This window comes from Dysidea avara, chromosome 4 (genome assembly GCF_963678975.1).
Source record: "Dysidea avara chromosome 4, odDysAvar1.4, whole genome shotgun sequence".
Classification (NCBI taxonomy): Eukaryota; Metazoa; Porifera; class Demospongiae; order Dictyoceratida; family Dysideidae; genus Dysidea; species Dysidea avara.
Window position 1 is genome coordinate 44693409 of NC_089275.1, and position 22904 is coordinate 44716312.

Here is a 22904-nt window from a genome sequence, read left to right on the forward strand (position 1 = left end):
GAAAGTGGAAATAGTCAAATTGTCGTATAAATGTACCCTAGAGCGAAACCCTTGTTTAGTGGCCACCTCTTAAAGACCGCCTTCTTATAAAGACCACATTGTAATTAGATCTCAAAGATAGCTGACCTTATAGGACCACTTCATGATCTGCTGAAAAACCATCCTCTTTACAAAGACCACCTCTCGCATTGAAATAATAGCTAAGATTCCAAGCACCTATTCCATGACTTTATCAAAACAACTAGGTTCTTACAGTCTTAGGATAAAACCTCACCTTTAAAGACCACCTCTGTACAAAGACCACTTCTATACAAAGACTGCATTGTAATTAGGTTCTAAAGATAGGTAAGGCCACTTAATGGTCATCTTTTATAAAGACCACCTCTTTACATGGTAATATTTGATACGCATCAAACATGTATTTCATGACTCATGGAAAGGGGTCAATGTCATCTCCCATATTTTGGTCCATACTTCACTCAAGTCATCTACCATTACAGGGGCGGATCTAGGATTTATAAAAGGGGGGGGCTAACTCAAGGTACTAATCTCTTGGGTATAGGTGTGTGAAGCACACTTCCCAGCATGCGAAGCATGCTGGAACTAGGGGGGTCTGGGGGCATGCCCCCCCAGGAAAATTTTGTAAAATAGATGCTAAAATACTGCAATTTGGAGACATTTCCACATAAAATTCATACCTGTAGATATTTTATATACTGCCTTTAGATTATAAGTGTGGCTCTCTGAAGCATTTAATTTGCTAATGGAAACGTTTGGGTAGGTACAGACAACCAAGTACATGATGTACCCCTCTCACAATTGCACAACACTGAATAGGTGCATGTTAGAATAAGAATGTTGAAAGTGGAAAATTTTGAAATTTGAACAATACAAGATTGAATCTGAGAGAGCAAATTAAGTATTGCCATACATATTAACTACACAAGTAGATGAATGAAGCCCTTTAAACAGACCAATGCACTTCATTGTATGTATAGGTGCAGGCAGATTTGGAAAAATTCCATAAAAGAACCAAATACATGTTTCTAGTGAATGTTCTATTAGAGTAGTTAGCTGACTGCTCTATTAGAGTATCTCGATCTTGTACACCTCCAATGCTGATCCGGGTCCTTGTTGCATAAACTTTAGCATAAATCCACTGATAATACCTTGGAAAGATGTTTATAAGGTGGTTTTATGAGTATTTGTATTATTAGTGATCATATAATTATGCTAAGACAAAATTTCATTATAATACTCAGTATATTGATCAAGTAAAGCCTAAATATGAAGGGGGGGGGCTTCAGCCCCCAAAGCCCCCCCCCCCCCCCTGGATCCGCCCCTGCATTATCGCTTAGTTTGTACCAGAATGTGTCAAGTCCTTAGTCCATACTGTATCAACAAAAAGTGAGGTCTTGTAAGGAGATGATGACCTTAAGAGTGTAGTTGACTTAGCTGTTTTGATAAGTCATGAAACATGCAGATCGATGTTTGGAACCTGGAGAGGTGGTCCTTGTAAAGAGGGTGGTCTTTATAAAAAGTGACCATGAAGTGGTCGTATAAGGTCAGTATGCCTTGGCCATCTTTGAGATCTAATTACAAAGTGGTCTTTGTACGGAGGTGGTCTTTATAAAAAGTGGGCTTTAAGAGGTAGTGATGTACTGATATCGATACTAGTATCGGTAAAGCTATAAATGCCCGATACCAACCGATACTTTGAATGACGTCATTTAATTACTTATCAAGATGGCGGTGTACATAGCGCATTGAACGGAGTTGAGCAAAAGCTGATATAAGCAATGAATTCCTTAAAAGAAGCCAGCTGCTAGCATTATTAGTAGTCTCGTGCCCAGCCGGGCTCGCGCTAATGCGCAAACACCGTCTGGTGACAATGCTCGAGTTTCTTGGGCCCGGAAGTGCGATCCAGCCAAAATATTGGCTGGCCAATCAGAATCGACGAGTTGCATAATCGCATGAATGTATTGGAAGTAGACGAAAAAGCAGACTATTTAAAGCCATTTTATCAGAAGTTACTCACCTAGGTTGTCCAAGATGTTTGTTGTCAAGTTGTTTTTCCGATCTCACCTTATGAATCGTGACTCGACGTTTAACCAGAAATGAAACGCGTCCTCTACTAATACAATGAATGAAGAGATCGCATCTAGTAAATTCCCTATTCTGAGTTTTACTTTATTCCTACCCATTTTCGAATGGTTTTTTCACTGTTTTAAAATGATTATGCAACTCCTCGATTCTGATTGGCCAGCCAATATTTTGGCTGGATCGCACTTCCGGGCCCAAGAAACTCGAGCATTGTCACCAGATGGTGTTTGCGCATTAGCGCGAGCCCGGCTGGGCACGAGACTACATTATTAGTACAGTGGAAACTGAAGTAAGCCACGAAATAAGATTCATTGAAGCCATAAACTATTATCTTCGCGTAGTTGATAGCCACAAAACCAGCAAACTGCAGTTAATGAGAGTAGCAAATGAGTTTAGTAAGCCTAGCTGTTTCTTGTGAGAAATGCCTGTGGGGCAAAGTATCGGTATCGGATCGGTATCGGCCATTTCTGGCCTCAAATGTATCGGTATCGGATCGGTAGTGAAAAAGTGGTATCGGTGCATCACTATTAAGAGGTGGCCACTATGCAAGGGTTTTACTCTAGGGTATATTTATATGATGATTTGACCATTTCCATTTTCCATTTCCAGTTTCCATTTTCACTGTTTCCAATTGCCCAATATATAGTTCAGTACAAGTAGGCATGTGTTGTAATGTGAGGACCTCAAGTTTTTGTTTAGGGTGTGTCTGTTAAAACATCAACAAATTGGGTAATTAAACACCAAAGGCTAGCTGGGTTAAAAACAATCCTATACTGGTATTCATCGATATAGTGGTACTTCGATATATCGGTTATCAAAGGATGTCACGGTATGGTAATCAGTATGATAATTTATCACGATAAACAGTATTACCAGTATATCGCAGAGCACTAGTCTCAAACCTGTCTAAAATGAAAGGACATTTATAGCACAGGTCTTTATTCAATACCACAGAGTTGTACAGCCACATACAGCCATCTCCAGGCTGGCCAGAGTTTCCATTCGGGCCGCAGTCTGCTAAAACGAATTGCTACTGTGCTTGGGAAAAGCAACCAGCAATAGCAGACCACTCAAGTCTAACTGACTTTGATACAGTAGTTCAATGAAATGGACGAGACCTTATAAAAAAAAGCAGGCAGTGGAAATAATGTGTGCAGCATGTACAGGGTGTAGCTGGAAGCCAAGAAGTCACTGTAACATTGATTAGTAAATAAGACATGCTAAAACTGCAACATAACAATTTACAACCATGTTTTGCTTTCATGTATGTTTGTATATACAATTCTAGGGGGTACAGACTGAAGTTTCATGTATAAAAGTTGAATAGTTATGGCGATATAGATGAGGTTGCACTCTACAACATTAGCTACATGTGTCAGTAAAATTGTTCCTCACATTGTTGTACAATTGCATCTTACCATTTAAGGCTTTTCGATAGATTTGAAGCCTTAACAAAGCATTTATAACAGTTTAGTTATAAGAGCTGAAATAAACATTTTAGAGGCACTTAATACTGTAAGTGATGAAAGTTTGGTGTGACTTGCTTGTAAGTTTGGAAATTTTGGCAAGTCAAAGCAAATTCACCAATTTTTATTCATCGATTAGCTGGCTATTTTATACTGCTCAAATTCAATATTGGCTGCATGATGCACCGATATGGCATTTCACCAATATACCGATAACCAATATAGTTAGCCTCAAAATTGCTGAATCCGATACCAATATTCTTTAGTGTCAGGTTGCATCTGAACATAAAAGGTTTTCAGTATGGACACTACAATTAATGTTATGACAAAAAGCTAAAAAGGTGGTACGTTACCAAAAGATTTTTGTAAAATGGAAAAAAAAGACTTATGAAAAAGGGGCTAATAAGGTCTGAGCAAAGAAAAAAAAGCCTGACTTGGGAATTGAACCTTGGTCACTATAGGTCATAACTTTAGCCAAAGCTTTACTTACAGTCTCACAGTGCTACTAGATCAACCACAGAGTACTGAGAAACTATAGTACTTACGTAAGTGAAATATCTGCTAAAAAGTCAACTTTTTACTGATACAGTGAAACCTCGTTAATAGGGCCACCTATGGGATCCATGATAAGTGGCCCTATTACTGAAAACCTCATTAATGCGGCCATAAAACAAAATGGCTTATTATTGAGGCTTTCAGCAACTGCCTAGTTGCTGTAGCAGCAATGTACAATTGATATAAACACACTAAATGTAGACTTTATCACAGAAAAAGGTAGGAACATACAATGTGCCAATTATTCCAACATTACTTGAGACATAATGGTTGGAAAAGCATGAAGTATACTGCCAGAATAATGGGTACCGTGTAGTAAAAAACTTTAGCGGTAAAAAACTTTGGCGAATTTGGTGAATAGCACTCAATTCGCTAAATTTTTTTCACCAATTATTTTAGATAATCACACGAGCACATTGAGTAACTAGAACTTGAGATGAAGGTTAGCTCGTACCACCACGCAATAAAGATCGAGTTGACTTTGGAGATCTTCCTATAGGAATGTGTCCCACGGTTGTAAGCACTCCTTGGGATAGCATTTCCTACTGGCTTCCCATTTAGTTCATCCATAGATAGTATATTCTACGTACACTATCTATGGTTCATCGTCTCGTGATGGATTTGGCCAAATGCTTTGATGTACGTGATAACCTCTACTACTGGAGTTCACTGAAAAAGTAAATATGGTTGCTTTTGGCATCGCAGGAGATAGCGAAGCACACCTTTGCTAGCACATCGTCAGATCAGTAGCTACAAAGGTACGCTACAACAACAACGCTAGCTACCTACGTATACACTTACTACACTACTTAACTGATGAGTTGACACCTTGTCGTTATCCTTACGCACCGTACGGTAAATACTTCGGTGGTAAAAACTTTGGTGAATATTATTTCAGTTGCCAAATTTTTTCTCCACCAATTTTTTTCAACAGAGGGATTTCGTCACACTTTTTTACCGCCACAGTTTTTTACTATACAGTACCACTTTCAGTATTAAAATATGTACTTAAGAACAGCAATTTTTGCAATGATACTTTGACTGACTGCTTAGCTGGCCTCTTTACTGAGGGAACGCTGTATTAGTTTTACTAGTTTGGCCCTGTGGTATGTGGCCACTGGCCTTAATAATGAGGTGGCATACGTTTGGACTTGCTGAGACCTGGTCACTATAGTGAGGTGGCCTCATTACTGAGGTGGCCACTAAGTGAGGTTTCACTGTACTAATATCATGATGCTGGTACCAATACTGGTATTTATATCAGTATTTACAATGCTGTTCTAATAGTATTGATTGTGGTATACACTTTACAAACTGTGCTTGTCCTTTGAGCAACTGCAAAATTCTTTTGACTTTTACTTTGACCAAGGACGAAGATAGGATTACAAGATATATTAGAGTGCCACTTGCTTGTCTTGAGTCAAGTCTTTCTCAAGGCCACAACAAATAAATTTTGTCTCCTGTCCACCTCCTGCATCTATTTACTGTCAGCTCTAAAAATGATCTTCATGTCATCAAGCATGTGGGAAGCTGGGGCTGAGGCTACCATACAAGATAAGTATGTAAAACAACTAGGAAATAATGGAATAATACAAATCATCTGATGACTTTGGTACACTTTCGTGGTCCAGTGAAATATTGGTACAAACGCAGTTCTAGTGATCATTTATACCTACTTGAATAAAATTTCATTTGATAAACCTTGCTGGTATGACTAATCAACGTGATTACCATTTAATGTATGTGTGACAGCCATAAAATACTTAGAACAATAATCAGTGGCAAAAAAACCTTACTAATGCAGCTTATAAGGTAAGTACTTCAATGTGCACTTGACTATTACCACTAGACGACCTTCATGTGATCAAGCACATGGGTGGCTGGGGACGAGACTACTCTTTAGTCTGGCGCCACCCTCCGCTTTGCAAAGAGTAAGGGTTTGTTGAAATACAAATCCCATAAAAGGAATTCAATTAGACAGCATACATAACTACTGGTTGTGTCAGATGATTGCTCTCTCCAGTTTGAATAAATCATTACATTGCCAAGATGATTTACTGTGTGCAAACATTATTGGCACGCATTAATTGAAATTTCTACACTGGAACTAATATGGAATCTGTATTGCACCAGACCCTTACTTATTGAAAAGGGGCAGGCATTACCAGACTAATTACTAATGGTCTAGTTTTAAATGGTGGGTTTGGAGAGTGCAAATGCCTTCTGTTTGGAGTACAGCCATGTCATAAATTTGATTTTTCCATAAAAATGGGCTGGAACATCTAGAATGTTGTCCAACGCTTTTTTGGGTTATTGGGTGAGGCGCTCTACAATATACATACACTTGGTGATTTGATGTACCTCAATTTTAGCTAAACAGTGCTTGTCGGATCTCAATAAATAATCAACCCACTGAAACTCACTTAATGTAGTGCAAGGTTGCACTAATAACTGTCAGAATTTTTTTTGGACCTTAAATACATTATTTAGTCAAGTTTAGAGTGTTCATGTGCTAGCGTAAGCTGAACTCTTGCTCATGCTGATTTATAAACTCGTAGCATCCATTACCACAAGAATAAACAACCAATTTCAAAAGTATAATGACCTCCAAGTAATGTACCCTTCACAAAAACATTGAAGTGCACTAAACAACATTGCTGTGGTTTAATGGCAGTGGATAACTGCACCAGCTCTAAGAACTGTACTATAGCAGTGCCCTACAGAAACATACAATATTAGCTAGCTATATACAACAACAAAATAACACAAGTACAAGCTGAACAACAAAACAGAGTACAAGAACAAGACCAAAAAAAAACTATTAACAATACAACCGCTTAAAAGCAGATTTATACAATCAGCACCAACTAATGTAGGGAGTGAATTGTTCCAGATTACTGCTCCACAATAATAAAGACTACCTTTCCCAATACACAGATACAGCTGTTGATCCGAGGGACAAACAATGATGCTGATTTTTATGAAACTACCCTAATAAAGATGGTAAGTTTGCTATGGTTGTGACCACTTAATAAAGCTGCCAATCACACAATGTAAATGGCACACCCGTCTAGTCTCGCAATTTGGGCTGTCAGTTTTTCCCGTTCCCATATACAATATGCACCTATCAATGTAATCCCCGACTACCACTAATACGGGCTGAGGTGGGGGAAGGTCGGGGGATTTGCAAAACTGAAAATTACAATTCCCCACCTACTGGGGAAATACTGGCGATGTAAACCCCGACCAAGTCTCGACCTGCAAACCCCGGGAATACTGGGGCTAGGAGGGGATTTGTACGGTTGTGTGGCGTTGGTCTAGTGATGAGTTAGTTTGGGTGGATTCTAGTATGAACGTAATAGCTACAAGGGGTGTCACTCAGGCTCTTGCTGTAGGTCGATCTGCGACCGCGGTCAAACTCTAAGTCAACGGTCAAGGCCACAAAATAGCTCTTATAGTTGGTCAAGGGTCAAGACGATACGGAAGGTTCGAAACCCACAATTGAAAACTATACGTAGCTATTATCAAGTTTATGGAATTATACGTAACTCACAAGAAGTAAGGATCTCCAAGAAGATGTTTCAAAGCTCCAACAGGCATTTTGCCATAATTGTAATGATTTTTCTTTCCCCACTGTTGGTAGCACGCACCAAGAAAATATTATACTAGGTTACAAGCGCAAGTGTGTATTGGAAAATAGAGAATTAAATGGAGGTCAAAAGTTCGACATGAAACGCTCAAGTCACAGGTCAAAAGCGATAAACACTGCAAATCAAGGGTCAAGGTGAAATTTTCCCCGGTCAAGACTTTGACTGCGGTCGCAGATCTACCTATAGCGTGTGCCGATGTGACACCCCCTTGAGCTAGCATCCGAGACACTCCTTCCTAAACTGAAAGCACACACCGTGCTGCCAAGTGAATTTCTTTAGTGAAGAGAAATCCCCACTATGCCGGGGAAATTTAGCGATCAATCCCCCCACCATTCAAACATTTACTTATGCAAACACTGAAAGGTGTCATTTAACAAGTACACAACGATATTTTAGAATACAAACAATTAAATGGTGGAATCAATTACCTAACAATTTATATATCAATAACTATCAAGAATTTACTTCCACTTTACATCACCATTTACTTATTGATTTTAAAACTGTATGTATGTAAGTGCTGTGTATGTATATTATGTATATGTAGCTATATGTATGTACTGTGTATACTCCTCCTATATGGAAGAACTACTTTGCTGAATATAGGAGTTTAAAACCAAATTCAATTCAATAGACGCTTTGCAAAACCACGCCTTCCTTTTAAAAACCATAGTAACCGAGCCGCCACCATTTTCATTGGGGCCAGTGTACATAACGGCGTATGGCATATTTGTTCATACTGCTTCGTAGCACCGCTGTTTAGTTCCTTCTGGAAAAGGAGAAGTGTGTTTTTGGGAAATGATGAAGTGTTGGGTGAACTGAGCTTGGAAATTGACACCCAGCTGCTGCTTTTGGAGAATTGAAAATCTGGCCATTGTGAAGAAAGTCGTTTCGATTAAAAGTTTCACTCTCCTCCACTTTGTTATTAGACCGAAGTAGTGAAAACTTACTGTGAGTGTAATATACAGCTCACAAATACTGTCTTCTGGTATTCATTGTGTAGATTCAAGCCCCCCCCCCCCCCCCAGCTGGTCACACTGGACCATGACTTACCCTCGCCACTAGTACTAGCCAGAATATTGGAATGATTGCTCTGTTGTACTTGATGGAAATAGGAAAAGCCAGGAGCACAATACATTAAGTTTGACAAGAGACTATCCAGAAAAGAGGAAGGGCTACATCTTAAGTTATATATTCAAAGCAGAGCTCAAAATAACAGTCTGTCATCTGTCATTTTCCGGCCCAAAAGCCACAATGACCAATCAAATTAAAAGTGGTCTGACATTACCTATCAAAATAAGCTTTTAAAAGGCAATAATATGTAAACTGGTTACTATTATGTACCAAAGGCCGATCATATTGTATGTTGATCTGTCATTTTGACAGATCATGTAAGAGACCTCATATTGAGCACTGCAAAGTGAAGTGTAAGCTGTTAATGTAGTGTGGTGAGTATACATACACCTCTTGCTCTCACTTATCTGAAGATAGCATGGTGTATCAAGTATGACAGAGACAAGACGTAGTGTGGTACATCAGTAGACACACCACTAGTGCTTGAGGATATGATTTTTACACAATTTCTATACTCGTCATCAGTTTTAGTTGTGTCATCATTATGCATATGGCTATCTCTGTACACTTACAAGAGTACTACTAGCTATGTTACACACAGTATATGAAAAGGAGTGAATGACTAACTACTTTATGTGTTATAGAAACAATTGATAATTCCACAGCAGCTGCATGAAATGAGGATGGCATATTGGACGGTGCTGTTGTTTGCAATATCACTGCTTGTGCTGCTGACACATCTTTGTAGATCCCAGATACTGTTTTCAAACAGCCTACAAGCTGATAATCCAAACTGTATGCAACATTATGCATAATTATATACAAACTTTTCAGATATTAATTTGATTTTTCGTTCAAAAGATGCATGCATATACCAGTATGTGGAACAGAGGTCTTGTTGAGCCACATTGCTTGCATGGCAATGAGTTCTCTTGTTTCTGCAATTGAAAAATACACGATGTGTATGGTACACACCTTGCAGAGCAGTGCTTTTATGTATTCATTCACCTAATGAGGATACTGTCTTCTCAGTTCAGGTATGTGGAACTGAGGTCTTGGTGAGCCACATTGCTGCATGGCAATAGTTCTCTCATTTCTGCTCTTACACTCCTTGCAGAGCAGTGAGTGCTTTTATGTATTCATTCACCTACTGAGGATACTGTCTAACTATTCTTCAGTGATGTCTGCAGCAGCTGAGAACACGGTATATACCAACACTGTCTGCTTGTACTGACTAGCAGTCTGCACCCTGTTTAACCCTGATAATCAGCTGCATCTAATCAGAAACACTAATTTTAAAGCTCTGAACACTCCCATAGTCTGTTGTTTAACAATACTACTCTGCTTGAGGTGCTGTCAACATCGAATTTCAATGCTGCGCAATCGCAATTATTCATACAGGCCCCAATGAAAATGGCGGCTAGTCGGTTACCATAGTTTTTAAAAACTGGGCGTGGTTTTGCAAAGCGTCTATTCAAATCATTCCCCACCCTCAGCCCTTATTAGTGGTAGTCGGGCATTACATTGATAGGTGCATTAGAAAGAACAAGCGGTTTGTCTACGCGACACTAACGCCCGCCCACATATAAATATGCCTGGCTGGTAGAACCCTTTACAACCCTTCACCCGCCCAGCATAGCACATCACAGATACTCGAACACAAGACAGTATGGTTAGTCTATAATTACAGGGGCGTTCCCTATGTTTTATAATACCTGTCGTGTACAATCTTCAGTCGGGCGTACTTAGCTGACAGCACGATCAGAGGGATGTTAAAAATCACAAGAACCAGATATCACGTGAATTAAAAGTTTCACGCGTGACCAGACTGCCTATCCGCGCACGCGCTTATAATGAATAGCAAAATAGTTGGGAACAAAACGACCGAATACATTCGATTATTCTTTAAACTTATACTTCTATTGAATAAGTACTGAAAAACCTTTTGTTAGGGAGCAAGGTAGCTAAAGCCTAAGAGCTATTTCTATCTTTTCTAAAAAAAATGTGACTAGACCTGCGAAATGGGGTCTTTTTTTTCTCCTCCGGCCCTAATGGCACTCCCTTCCTCCCACACATCTCTATAGAATTCTAAGAAAATATTTGAAAAATTAATTATAACCTACAGAAAAGAACCTACAGCATGCCCAGGGTTCAATGGGCAGGCAGGTGCCCCTCAGCCGAGGGGTCACCAACTCACGAAAAAGTGGTACGGATTTCAAAATCTTGAACAAATTTCTCAAGATTTCACGGGTTTCAAAAGATTTCGCAAAATTGAACAAGAGCTGCAAAATCTGATTTTAAATTACAGGTTGGTGTAGAGTGATAAGTTCTGAAATCATCAAAAAGTAGTGAGAGAAAGAAACAGAAGTTCAGCAGGCATATAAGAGCAAAGCGTCACGAAATTGAGAGGAATTGTGAAGCCATATAAAACCAGGAGTAAAGCCTTGGCATAACTATTAAATGAAACCTTACAAAACCAGGAGCAACTCGCAGCTGAAGCCCTATAAACCAGGAAAAGGCCAATCATTCAGGGGAAATCCCGTGCGAATCCCCTCAAAACCAGGAGCAACTGTCAAAGCTCTATCTGGTGTGAAACCCCACAAAACCAGGAGCATCTCAGTGTATGCTTAAGTTGCTTTTGTAGTTGGTGTGTTGCTAAGTTTATGAAGTTTTGCTAAGTTTATGTTGTTAAGTTTGCAGTTTGCTAAGTAAATCCATTCTTACTTTTGTGCAGGAGCAGTTTGCATGAATTCCCCAGGTTTTGTTTGGCTTCTTTCCCACAGCTCTTAGTTTTGTTTGGCTTCCGCAACTCGCTTAATATAAATCGGCTTCTTTCCCACAACTACTGGTTTTGTTTGGCTTCCACAACTCGCTTAATGCAAATCTGAAACGGAGAGGAACATCGGATTTCATTCTTAATTCGATTCTCTCCTGGTTTTGTATGGCTTCTTTCCCACAGCTCCTGGTTTTGTTTGGCTTCCACAGCTCGCTTAATACAAATCCGAAACGGAGCGGAACATCGGATTTCATTCTTAATTCGATTCTCTCCTGGTTTTGTATGGCTTCTTTCTCACAGCTCCTGGTTTTGTTTGGCTTCCACAACTCGCTTAGTACAAATTCGAAACGGAGCGGAACATCGGATTTTATCGATATACTTTTGGACAGTTTGCATGGATTCTCTCCTGGTTTATGTGGCTTCTTTCCCACAACTCCTGGTTTTATTTGGCTTCCACAACTTGCTTAATAATATAAATCCGAAACGGAGAGGAACATCGGATTTCATTCTCTCCTGGTTTGTGCGGCTTTTTCCCACAGCTCCTGGTTATGTGCGGCTTCCACAACTTGATTATACAAATCCGAAGCGGAGCATCGGATTTCATTCTTACTTTTGTGCAGGAGCAGTTGAGTGTAAGCTACGGTACCAGAACGAGTATAGAATCAGAATCACGATAACAACATAAGATTTCGTATTTCAGGGCAGGATTTTACTGGAGGTGTACGAGATTTCGAAGCAGTTGGTGACCCCTCGCCCTCAGCAACAGCAAGATCAACTGCTGGAGGCACACACGGACACTTGGATCTTGAGCGTGATCCCCTGATGCACATAACTGAAGAACGGAGCAAGAAAAACCCCAAACTACAACGGAGCCAGCCCATCACTGCAGAACATGGGGAATTCCACTTCTCGCTCAGCAGGCGGGCAAGATGTTTATAAGTGGTGGTAGCAGCCCTTCCCATGCCACCTGAAGTGGAAAAAAACAAGGGGATTAAAACTCCCATGCTCCACCTCCCGAATCCATTCCTCATAGGCATGACGTTTCTCTAGTTCATGTTTTCAAAAAGCAGTAGATAGTGTAGAGGAACGATTAGAAGCTGCAAAGCAGTTAAAAACCCTCACATCAAAGAAGGTATGATGGTATAGGCACCTCCAGAAGCTGGAAGCCCTGATGTCTACCTTTGTGTCATCATCCTGAATGGCAGAGCGATAATGCAAGGTCTCACCAGACAAAGGGTGCAGCTGTGGTTCAATCTGGACATTATGGCAGACTTCAGACATCAAACTAGCTGTCAGATTCCTAATTTCAGTATGCCGAATAATCGGAAAGGCACCATGTAGGCAGCTAAGGGCGTGGGATAGGCTAAAATCCTTGCCACACACACAGTGAGATGGTAGTCGTGATGGCATGTAGCCATACCTTTAACAAATGGCATCAATGAACTCACCCTTATGAAGTGCAAAGCCATACTGCTCTAGAGGAAGAGCAGTAAGCCAAGAAGAAGAACCTTTCTCGGTGTAGCATTCAACAGCCCAACAGCTAAAAGGGGTCTTATAGTAGGCATTCCAGCCCAATTTTTAAATTTTGGAAAAACGAGCTTTTTGTATGCTCAATAGATAGAGTATTGATTGCTGATCTCAAAAATATAATAGTTTGTTGGGTTGGAATTAGCTACTTTGGCATGCACAGTGCTTAACAATTGAAAAAAGGTGCATTTTTCTCCAGGACTCCCCATACATTTTAAAGGAAAAAAATGGCACAATTAAATCAGGAAGCCATCTAGCAATCTGGACTACCTTGAAATTGCAGTTGCTTCTAGCTGCAAGTTTGTACATGTAATGAGAATAACTTCAGGTCTTATTGGATCTCAGCGATCTTTGTATGCTTAGCTTTGTGGTGAGCAAATATGTTTCACCTATAGCACACTTCTCAATACAATGGTGTATACCCATAGGCAAGTGGCTATCTTAAGTTGGTAAAAACATCAAGTTAACATATAAAGGTAAACAACTAAAGTAGAGGTACCACAATGATGCAACAATACCTAAGGTGGAGTTGTGGTTTCAATTGTGGCATTGTTATGCCGACTTTGAAGTGGTTTATACTTTTGAGCTGACGACACAGCCATCAGAAAATTGCTCTGGAGCTGAAAATCGCTATAATTTTTAGTAATAGGTGCCTGAAGGAATCAAGCATAATGCTAGCATAATAGGCAGAATGATTATGTCATACTGTAAGCAAAAATGCATGCCACTGAAAAAGTGGACAGAACAGTTGATGCTGCAGTGGAGTATACACTATAGCTATTTTACACAACTATTAATGCAGCCAAAGTCTTAATGCACAACGAGCATTAACTTTTATATTTAACCAGTTATTCATCAGCAAAGGTTTATCATTATCCATTAGAAAGTAACAAAACATGGGAACTACAGAAACATTTGAGCATAATTATGAGTATAATAGGCAAAAAAATTGAGCACTGCAGCATAGCATAATAGGAAAAATTAAAAGCATAATAGGCTGGTGCCTACACTACACTGTGTTAGCCAAATGACAGTTTCAAACAGTCAGCTACTACTTTGTAGTACAGGATGGCTAATTTAAGGAGTGAGTAAATTTTAGAAGTGGATATCTGGACAAATATCTGACCTGCTCAGACACACCTCAAAATATTGAATGGACACAGAGCATGGGCGGATCCAGGGGGGATTCAAAGGGTTCCATGGAACCCCCTTTTTGAAAGAGCCTCCCTTACTCGAGATACTCTAATAGAGCAGTCAAAGTAGTCTTAATAGGAGCAGTGTAGCAAGCTATGTATGTAGTTATAAATAAGGAAATATAGTTGGTGAGGGAATCTATGGTAAGGGGCAGCTATGTATTGTCAGCAGGTGACGACTTTTCTTTTTTTTGGTCTTTGACTTACAGCTAGATTCCAGAGTGGAATCCTCTTTTACAAAGTCTGGATCCGCCCCTGCAGAGTTATGAGTATTAATAACATATGCTGATATAAGGACAATGTATTAGTAGATAGGCCTGAGTGGTGCACTCAACATACAATATCTTATGTTGAGATTTACTTCACAATGACATTGGTACATTCACCCTCTTGGGTTTACTGTCCCATTAGGGACCTAGCTACAAGAAGGCTACAGATAGTCTGTGAAGAAGGAATTCAGAAACTTAACATGTATCCAAAATAGAAAACAACAGGTGCGATTGCATGTATAAATAATGTTGTATATATCTCCTAGAAAGTAAGAAACCAATTATACCTTACAGACTTATATTTGATTAGTTGGATAAATTAAAGCCAGCACATACCTCCATGCTCCCTAATTCTTTGATGGGACACAGTATCCTGTTAGATTAGACATAGTGCCATTAATTATTATGTCACATGTATAGAGGAATGTGGTGATTATGTATATGCCAGCAGTACAATGAAATACTACTCTAATAAAGCACTCTGTCAAGCATCGTAACGATAATAAGTTATGAGCCATCAATTTGATGTGTGTGGTAGACTCTTTTTCACACATCTGGTCACATATATGTCTTATATCCCAGTGAAGCCATGCTTCAAAAAATTTACTGGAACTTATGGTAGTCATGCATTATTCCTGGATCATATCTTTGCAGGAGATTACTCAATTCTGGCACATTGATGTATGTGTTATCATTCAAGTGACAGGGCCAGCCTGCATTGACAACTAAAGAGATCTAGAGAGTAGAGAATCAGCATGTACTACATGTCGTATCTATTATGTACATTATCAAATACATACATGGCAAATGTGATGAGCAAAATTTGACTTATATACTGTACATGACAGTTATTCATATACAGTACAATTGGAAATTTGACAAATCCACAGTATGGACAAATTAAACATTGATGAAAATCAAGAAATCATAGATCTAATCACATACTTTTATGGGCAATTATGGATGTTTGACAAAGTTACTTGACTTGTCAAACTCATGGACTTTTTGTTTTGTGAAAATTTTTCTTGTCATATGGTATGCGTCTAGTTATGAAAAGATGAAGTTAAATAATAGTACAGGCAACTGAAGCAGAATCATTCATGTAATAGAATTAAATGTTGACATTACCTGTTGCATTCTCATTGAAGCTCTCAGAATCAAGGCTGACAAAATGTATATACATTTAGCTACATACCATATCATAACAATTATGTATTCAAACACAGTTAGGTACTATATAAAATCTATCTCCATAAATTAATGGAATCCCATGTGACAAAAGTTTAATTGTTTATGGTGTTGTATAGTAACAAAGTTACCATTGTTCATTTTATGTGAATATGCATTCCTCTTTGAACAAAAGTTTGTTTCATGTTTATGCTATTTTAACATTTTGTAATAAGCACTAAACTCTGCTGTACCAAGTGACACATGATGCACTGACAGTTAGGAATGTATAACATGACAAACTATGTATGGCCCTCATCACAATTCACATAAACCGTATTTACTACAAATTTTGCAGTGGCTTGGAAAGTTATCCTAATCATGACTTAACTTATAGCTACTAGCCAATAATTGAAACTATAATGTATGTTGATACAGCATGATGTCAAAATTTGAAAACAATTATATACATTGTTGATAACTCAGTTGTATAGCTCAACATTAAAATTTTCAGGTGTAGCAGTAATAACATTAGAGTGTTTACACCCTGCCCCACCAAAGTACAGGTACATCCAGCTATTGCATAGTATTTAAAAACAACCTAAGGCAAGGTGTGATAACTATTAAAGTTCTATTTTGAATTTTAAAGTTGATGCATAATTATTGAGCGATTATCACTGTGACATCTGTGAGTGATGATCAGTATGCATATACATGGTCATGTTAGTTATATAAGGTATATTGTGCTTGTTGTCATTTAGTGGATTCTATTGTACACTATAGTGCTAATTATATTGTCCATGAAGCCTTATTACAGCCCTACAGCGTTTTAGCACTGAGTAAAAATAATATTATAGAGAAATGGAGCTCAAAGAATATGTGTGCTTGGGTAAGTGCTATAATGCTATAACTTTCAATGTATATTTAATAGGTCTCTGCAAATCTGGGTCTCTGTATAGCTGTACTGTATTATGACAGTGGGATAAGTGGGTACTTTACAAGTCTAACCATGCAGTAACAGTACTGTATATCAATTGCATACTGCTATAATAACTCTGCATGTTATATTGGCGGGTAAATGAAGAAGGTTATAGTGACAATGTGAAGTTACAGAAGTAGCTGATATGATTAGCTATATAATATAGCTAACTGATAAGGAATTATTCAGTTTCTACTATGATATACAGTACCTAATCATTGCCTACTGTCTATTGCTATTTGTATAGTTTTTATGGTTATGCACCTATCAGTGGAATGCAATGGACAAGACGGCAAGATTGGTGATATAATTCGTACTAGTAATAGCATGGGTAGCAGTGAAATTTGGGATAAATACCACTCTTGTTGTATTGGAAATGGTAAATTTCACTCGGCTTCGCCTCGTGAAATTTATCCCCATTTCCAATACAACACTCGTGATATTTATCCCAAATTTCACTGCTACCCATGCTATTCCCAGTTAATACCATACTCGCTGCATATATGCATGCCGTGCATTAGCGTTGCTATGTACGCAATTTGTCACTATGTACTAAACATGTGTCAACACTAATTGTTAACATAAATTCTAGCCGATGAAATTGCAATTACAACTTTTTCACTGCTACCAGTGAAATACGGGATAAATTTCACTGCTACTATTGAGACTTTTGTATGGGCAGTGAAACAGGTATGGTATTATTGTACATATTAAACTGTGTTGTGATGTACTGTTTTAGGAGGGTTCCTTGTAATAGCAACAGTCAATAGAGACAACATCACGGTGAATGTTTTGTACAACAACACTATATACAACAGTGCAATGTTTCAATGTCAATTGGATAGTGGTCCCTTTGAACCATGTACGTAAGTGTCTAAAATGATTTATTTATTGCTTTACTAACAGGTTCTAATGGGTTTGTATATACCTCTGTTCCTGTTGGTATACATGCTGTTTTTGTGATGGGAGTTTTGAACTACTCTTTTGTGGCTACAGTAGAAGTTTCACCCTTAAATGTTACATTTACCTCACTGAATGTTGCTATTAACAATAGTGGAACAGGGTTTGCAATAACAATAACAGCTAATGATAAAGCAACCTTTGAATGTCAGGTGGATGATGAGAATTTTGTGCCATGTAAGGAACTCTTTGTAATGTTAGTCAAATAGGTCTGACTTTAACGCAGTTTCTGTCCATCAGTTGCATGCAAATTCTATAATAATGTAAGTGAAATTCATTTTTATTGGCACTCATCCTCACTATTGTGTCAGACTCTGTAATGTATAACTGACTTCTGTTGTTGTTGGCATTTGAAAAATTTTTTGCTTGTTTCAATTACTTTACTTTGAGCACATCTGACTGGTACCACATGTCCTGACCCAGTAAACACCTAACAGTACTGTATGTTTGATGTGATCAGGGGCGGATCCAGGGTCTGGAAAGAGGGGGGGCACCTTGCTGAAAAAAAGTTGAAGAGCAAAAAAAAAAAAAAAAAAAAAAAAAAGGTCACAACAATAATAGCTAGTTATCCTTTACCAAATATATTATATCACGTATTTTATGTAAAATAAAATCCTATTTATAGCTTCCTAAGTAAGCTACACTTCCCCATGAACACTGTGACTGCTTTATTAGAGTGATTGGTGATTGACTGCTCTATTAGAGTATCTCGATCTTGTATACATTTTTTTAAGGGAGGGGGGGGGGCACGTGCCCCCTGTGCCCCCCCCTGGATCCGCCCCTGGTGATATAATCTGTATAATTATATGTGACTACGTATATAATTATAGATTTGCAAAAAGGGGACATATCCAATCATATGAAATTGATAGTCCAGAACTTTGTTTCATAGTAACACAAAATTCTTGCACCCATTTGAAAATGGCTATTGTTGCTCACTACTGCAAGTTAATGGCTTATTTCAATTATGAGATATGAATCATTAAATTTGATGTGTGTGCAGTGGAAGACTCTTTTTTGCAAATCCAGTCACATACATGCATTGTGTGCATGCATGCACTCAGCTATGTCACCAAGGACAAAACCTTGTTCACTGCCCGGTTTATATTTGAAGATGACAACAATTGTAACTCTTTTATAATGAATCAAGTTACAGGCTATACTTATGTAGGTAGCACTAAACATACACGCATATTTTTACACTGATAATTATTTCTTGTTACGTTGCTATTATAGAATAAAATTTTGTTCCTATATATATATATATATACATATATAGGCATGTCAGGTTATCAACGATTAGGACTGCCTGCAGGAGAACACACTGTTAGAGTCAGAGCAAACAGCACTAAAACACAAGGATTAGTTACCCTATTAAATACCATATATTTCATTGTGCCAGTGGATGCAATTAATATTACTAATATTGTTCGTAAGTACACACCTTTACTAGTCTGCTGCTATTAATCACTTTTCTCAGTTACCCAGTCCTTTGAAGACAACACCATTACATTTCAATATAACTCTAGTGAAGACTTTCCTTCCCAATGCAGTGTAGATGGTGGACCATTTGTGAATTGTGAGTATTTGGAACACATTAAGAATATTGTAACATTTATTTCTAGGTACTTCACCTTTTGTTTTTAATATTTCTTCATTAAGTGCTGGGGAACACAACATTACTATTCACAGTATTATTGATGGTGTTGTACGAGGAACCTCCACTCAGACATTTTATGTCTTGAAACGTATGCTAATTTTGAGCATTGGATATCTTTGTATACTAATGATTTTATGTGCAGGAGTGGTTGTGGAATTTGAAAAAGAATACTATTCAGTTTTGGAAAGTGATGAAATTTTCAGTGTTACTTTGGTTAAGCAAGGAAACCCTAACCACGATATTGTTGTTCATATTTTCACCAGAGATAATACAACGAATGGTAAGTCAATGACTGTGCAGTGCGTGATTACAACTTTAGAATGAACTGCATGTGAACCCATGACAGAATTTGATGGCATTGAACAAACTGCCAGGGTAACATTCAGCCCAGGAGATAGTGATGAGAAGGCAGTGGAGTTAACTGTACACAATGATGACAGACTAGAAGGAAATGAAACTTTCTTAATAGATCTAAGATTACCTAGATCATCTGCATGGGCAGGTGGTCAACTTGGTACAAGAAGTTCAGCAGTTGGAATCATTGTTGATGATGACAGTGAGTTATCAATAGACTAACAGACATATGACATAATGGCTTTAACTGCTATTATTAAGTCTTAATGACTGATCGTGGGACTGAGCAAAGTTGCAAAACTTATAGAATATTTTACTATTATGGAAAGAGCTCTACTATTGCTATATAATGCATAGCTGCACAAGTTACATAATACACATTAGGAATCCAGTGACTTTATTGTACTCAAGTCCCTTTTAAGTTGGCAGGTTGTAATTAGTGCCAGACTTTTAAAAAGGGAGATATACTAAAATGCAAAGTTGTAGACTGTGTACCTAATTAAGTGTTTGTACTTTTTATCACCACTTATTTAACTCATTTTTAAGGCCCCGATGGCACTTCTTTCAATCAATCTTTTTACTTCAAAGACTTGTAAAACAATAACTTAATTTACTAGCAAATAATTATTACCCTAATCATAAAAGTTTATCTGTTTTATTTCTGGTTTAGAAAAAAACAGCAGTGCTTATACTTTAACACACTTTGCACATTGAAGTATGCATCTGATTGAATTTATAGTATTAATATAATGTTGAACACTCGACTAACCTTCAACATGTACCACTGCCTTGGCAGGGGCGGTTTTAGTGGGGGTTTCTGGGGTTTCCAGAACCCCCCTCTGAAATAGCGCGCTCCCTTATGATTCGTCTGGGTGATAATAATTAGAAAGAGTTATACATACTGTATTATTTTTATGGCTTTTTCTATTGGCAAAACGGCTTCACACTTTTGCCTTTGAAATCACCTCACAGTGTTCAAAAGCAGGTAGTGACCTATATTTATTTATTATTTTTGGTCTTCCATTTACAGCTAGGCTGAAGTTGCAATTCCAGAGAACCTGAAAACCCCCTCTGAAAATTTCTAGATCTGCCCCTGCTTGGTATATTGCTATGCTGGTGGCTCTTTGTCTTGGAAATAGTTTTGATTCTTGGTACTGGCTGCCATGTTGGATTAAACCTGTCTTGTACAATTGTTTTAGGTCAAATGTCTTATAGGCCTTATTCTTCAAGATAAACCGATACTTGCAATTGGACAAGGAAGAAATTTGGTGCCCAGAGGCTTTCTACGCCCCAAATTCCTTCCTTTATAAGCTACAGAAAGGGGGCCACTAAATGCAGAGGGGCAACCTTTCACCCAAGTATCTAGATAACCATGTAGATGTCAGGCCTGCAAGTCTGCGGGTTTAATGCCAAAGGTATTAAACCCACATGCATTCAAATATACATTATTAACATTAATGTATACATGCAAAACTTCATACACGTGATATGACATGTGTACACAGTGGCGGATCTAGGAATTTTCAGAGGCCGGGGTTTCAGGTTCAGGAAGTTTTCAATATTTGCATTGCCCTGCTGTGATCCCACTTAGCAATAGCCCAGCTGGGGTTGTTAACTCAGTCTTATAGCTCAGTAGCCTATAGCTAAATAGATCCATAAAAATCACTCCAAAACACTGTTTCATAATTGATCCAGGCCTTCGCAAACTTTTTGAAGCAAAACAGCACTAAATCAATAATTATTTTAGAGGCACTTAACACACTTCAAGGCCATAATGTCATGTTTAGTGATTCAAAGGTAAAAGTATGAAGTTTGGCCAGTAGAAAAAGCCCCAATGTAATACACTATGCATAACTGTTGATGATTTTATCACTCAAACAAGTCGTAAATAGATAGGGGTGTGTGCACTTTTTCAGAGGGGGTTTCAGCCGAAACCATTGCATCCGCCACTGGTACATTAGGTTTGGTTTTTTATGGTTTAGTCATGGTTTTATCTCCTTTCTGAAACTTTTCAAACATACTTGATATAGCATCTTTGAACAGACAGTAGGACCAGGTGTCCTATGCAGACCTTCAGCACTGGTGCTGTAAAGCCTTAAGAAATATATGTAACCGGATTTGACAAAACCGTGCTTCCACACACATCCAATTCTTTGACCTTAATTGCTTATAACTTGACCACTCAGTATGCTATTGACCTACAAGTTTCACAAACTTCTTTCACTGCAGTATCCAATAGCAGGACATAATTTGAAAGTGATAGTACACTCCCATATTGAGTTATGGTCCTTCAAAGTTGCAAATCTGGATGTGTGTGGAAGCATGGTTTTGTCAAATCCGGTCACATATATACAGTATATCTGTAGGTAAACACCGACCAGTCAATTAGACAGCATTCATTTCCTACCATGAAGAATGTTACTAAAGTTTTACCATAAATAAATTATAAATGTTGCTGGTTATACATGGATATCAGAAAGTGTAGTTTTTTTTTTGTGACACCTTTCATACAAAATCCAACTTTATGACAGCTAGCCTTCCAATAAATAAGCACAAAAGGGGATTGGTTATTAAATCCTGCCCGTGTGTGCCTAATTATTAACCAATTGGTGGCACAGTTTTTACCCTAGTAAACTTTACTTTTATCTAGTCTTTATATATTGTCGCAAGTCCAAGTCATATTCTTATTATCAAAATTTATTTATGTAGGTTACATTGATCATGAATCGAATGATAAGCCGTCAACAGGAGCAGTAGCAGTTGCTATTAGTATTGTAGTAACATTAGTTATCATTACTACGCTGGCCACTGTCATCATTATCTACCTGTACTATAAATATTTGCATAATGAATCCACAAACAAAGTTGAAGATGATAACCAAGGACTCCCAGAACACAATCAGTTCATTTTAACAGATCAAGAAATCATCAACAGGGAACACGACCCGGCTTATGCCACTACACGATTGCATATGGCTAGAGAAACACACACAGTAGAACAAGATCCAGCTTATTCCATCCCTCAAATGGTCAGAGAAATGGTTGTAATAGAACATGATCCAGCTTATGCTGTTGTTACTAAATAATTGATTTGCTACAATTTTTAATTGTCACATATAGCTAAAAAAGTAACATTTTACATGTATAAATCAGGGTGGATTTATGTCAGTT

At 38.2% G+C, this 22904-nt stretch overlaps 2 protein-coding genes across 2 annotated transcripts in view; one reads left to right on the top strand and one right to left on the bottom strand.

Annotated features, from left to right (window-relative positions):
- LOC136254188 (uncharacterized) overlaps window positions 1–10658 on the bottom strand; it is a 77050-nt gene extending 66392 nt beyond the window's left edge. Inside the window, exon 1 of the mRNA XM_066046862.1 lies at window positions 10564–10658. The gene's annotated coding sequence lies outside the window, so the exon portion shown is untranslated. The remainder of the gene's footprint in view (window positions 1–10563) is intronic.
- A 5985-nt stretch (window positions 10659–16643) lies between these two features.
- Window positions 16644–22874, top strand: LOC136254559 (uncharacterized). Its single transcript, XM_066047295.1, has 10 exons — window positions 16644–16669; window positions 17352–17449; window positions 17499–17621; window positions 17666–17896; window positions 18999–19151; window positions 19200–19298; window positions 19345–19467; window positions 19522–19659; window positions 19726–19935; window positions 22443–22874. Exons 2-10 carry the CDS (start codon window positions 17434–17436, stop codon window positions 22817–22819), a joined length of 1470 nt encoding a protein of 489 aa, XP_065903367.1. The 5' UTR covers window positions 16644–16669; window positions 17352–17433; the 3' UTR covers window positions 22820–22874.
- Window positions 22875–22904: the final 30 nt, after the last annotated feature.

Excerpts from the sequence above, each read along its gene's own strand:
- LOC136254559 (XM_066047295.1), top strand. Across the intron at positions 17,622-17,665 it reads TAGTGGTCCCTTTGAACCAT|GTTCTAATGGGTTTGTATAT; the intron begins GTACGTAAGTGT and ends CTTTACTAACAG. Across the intron at positions 19,660-19,725 it reads CAGAGATAATACAACGAATG|AATTTGATGGCATTGAACAA; the intron begins GTAAGTCAATGA and ends AACCCATGACAG.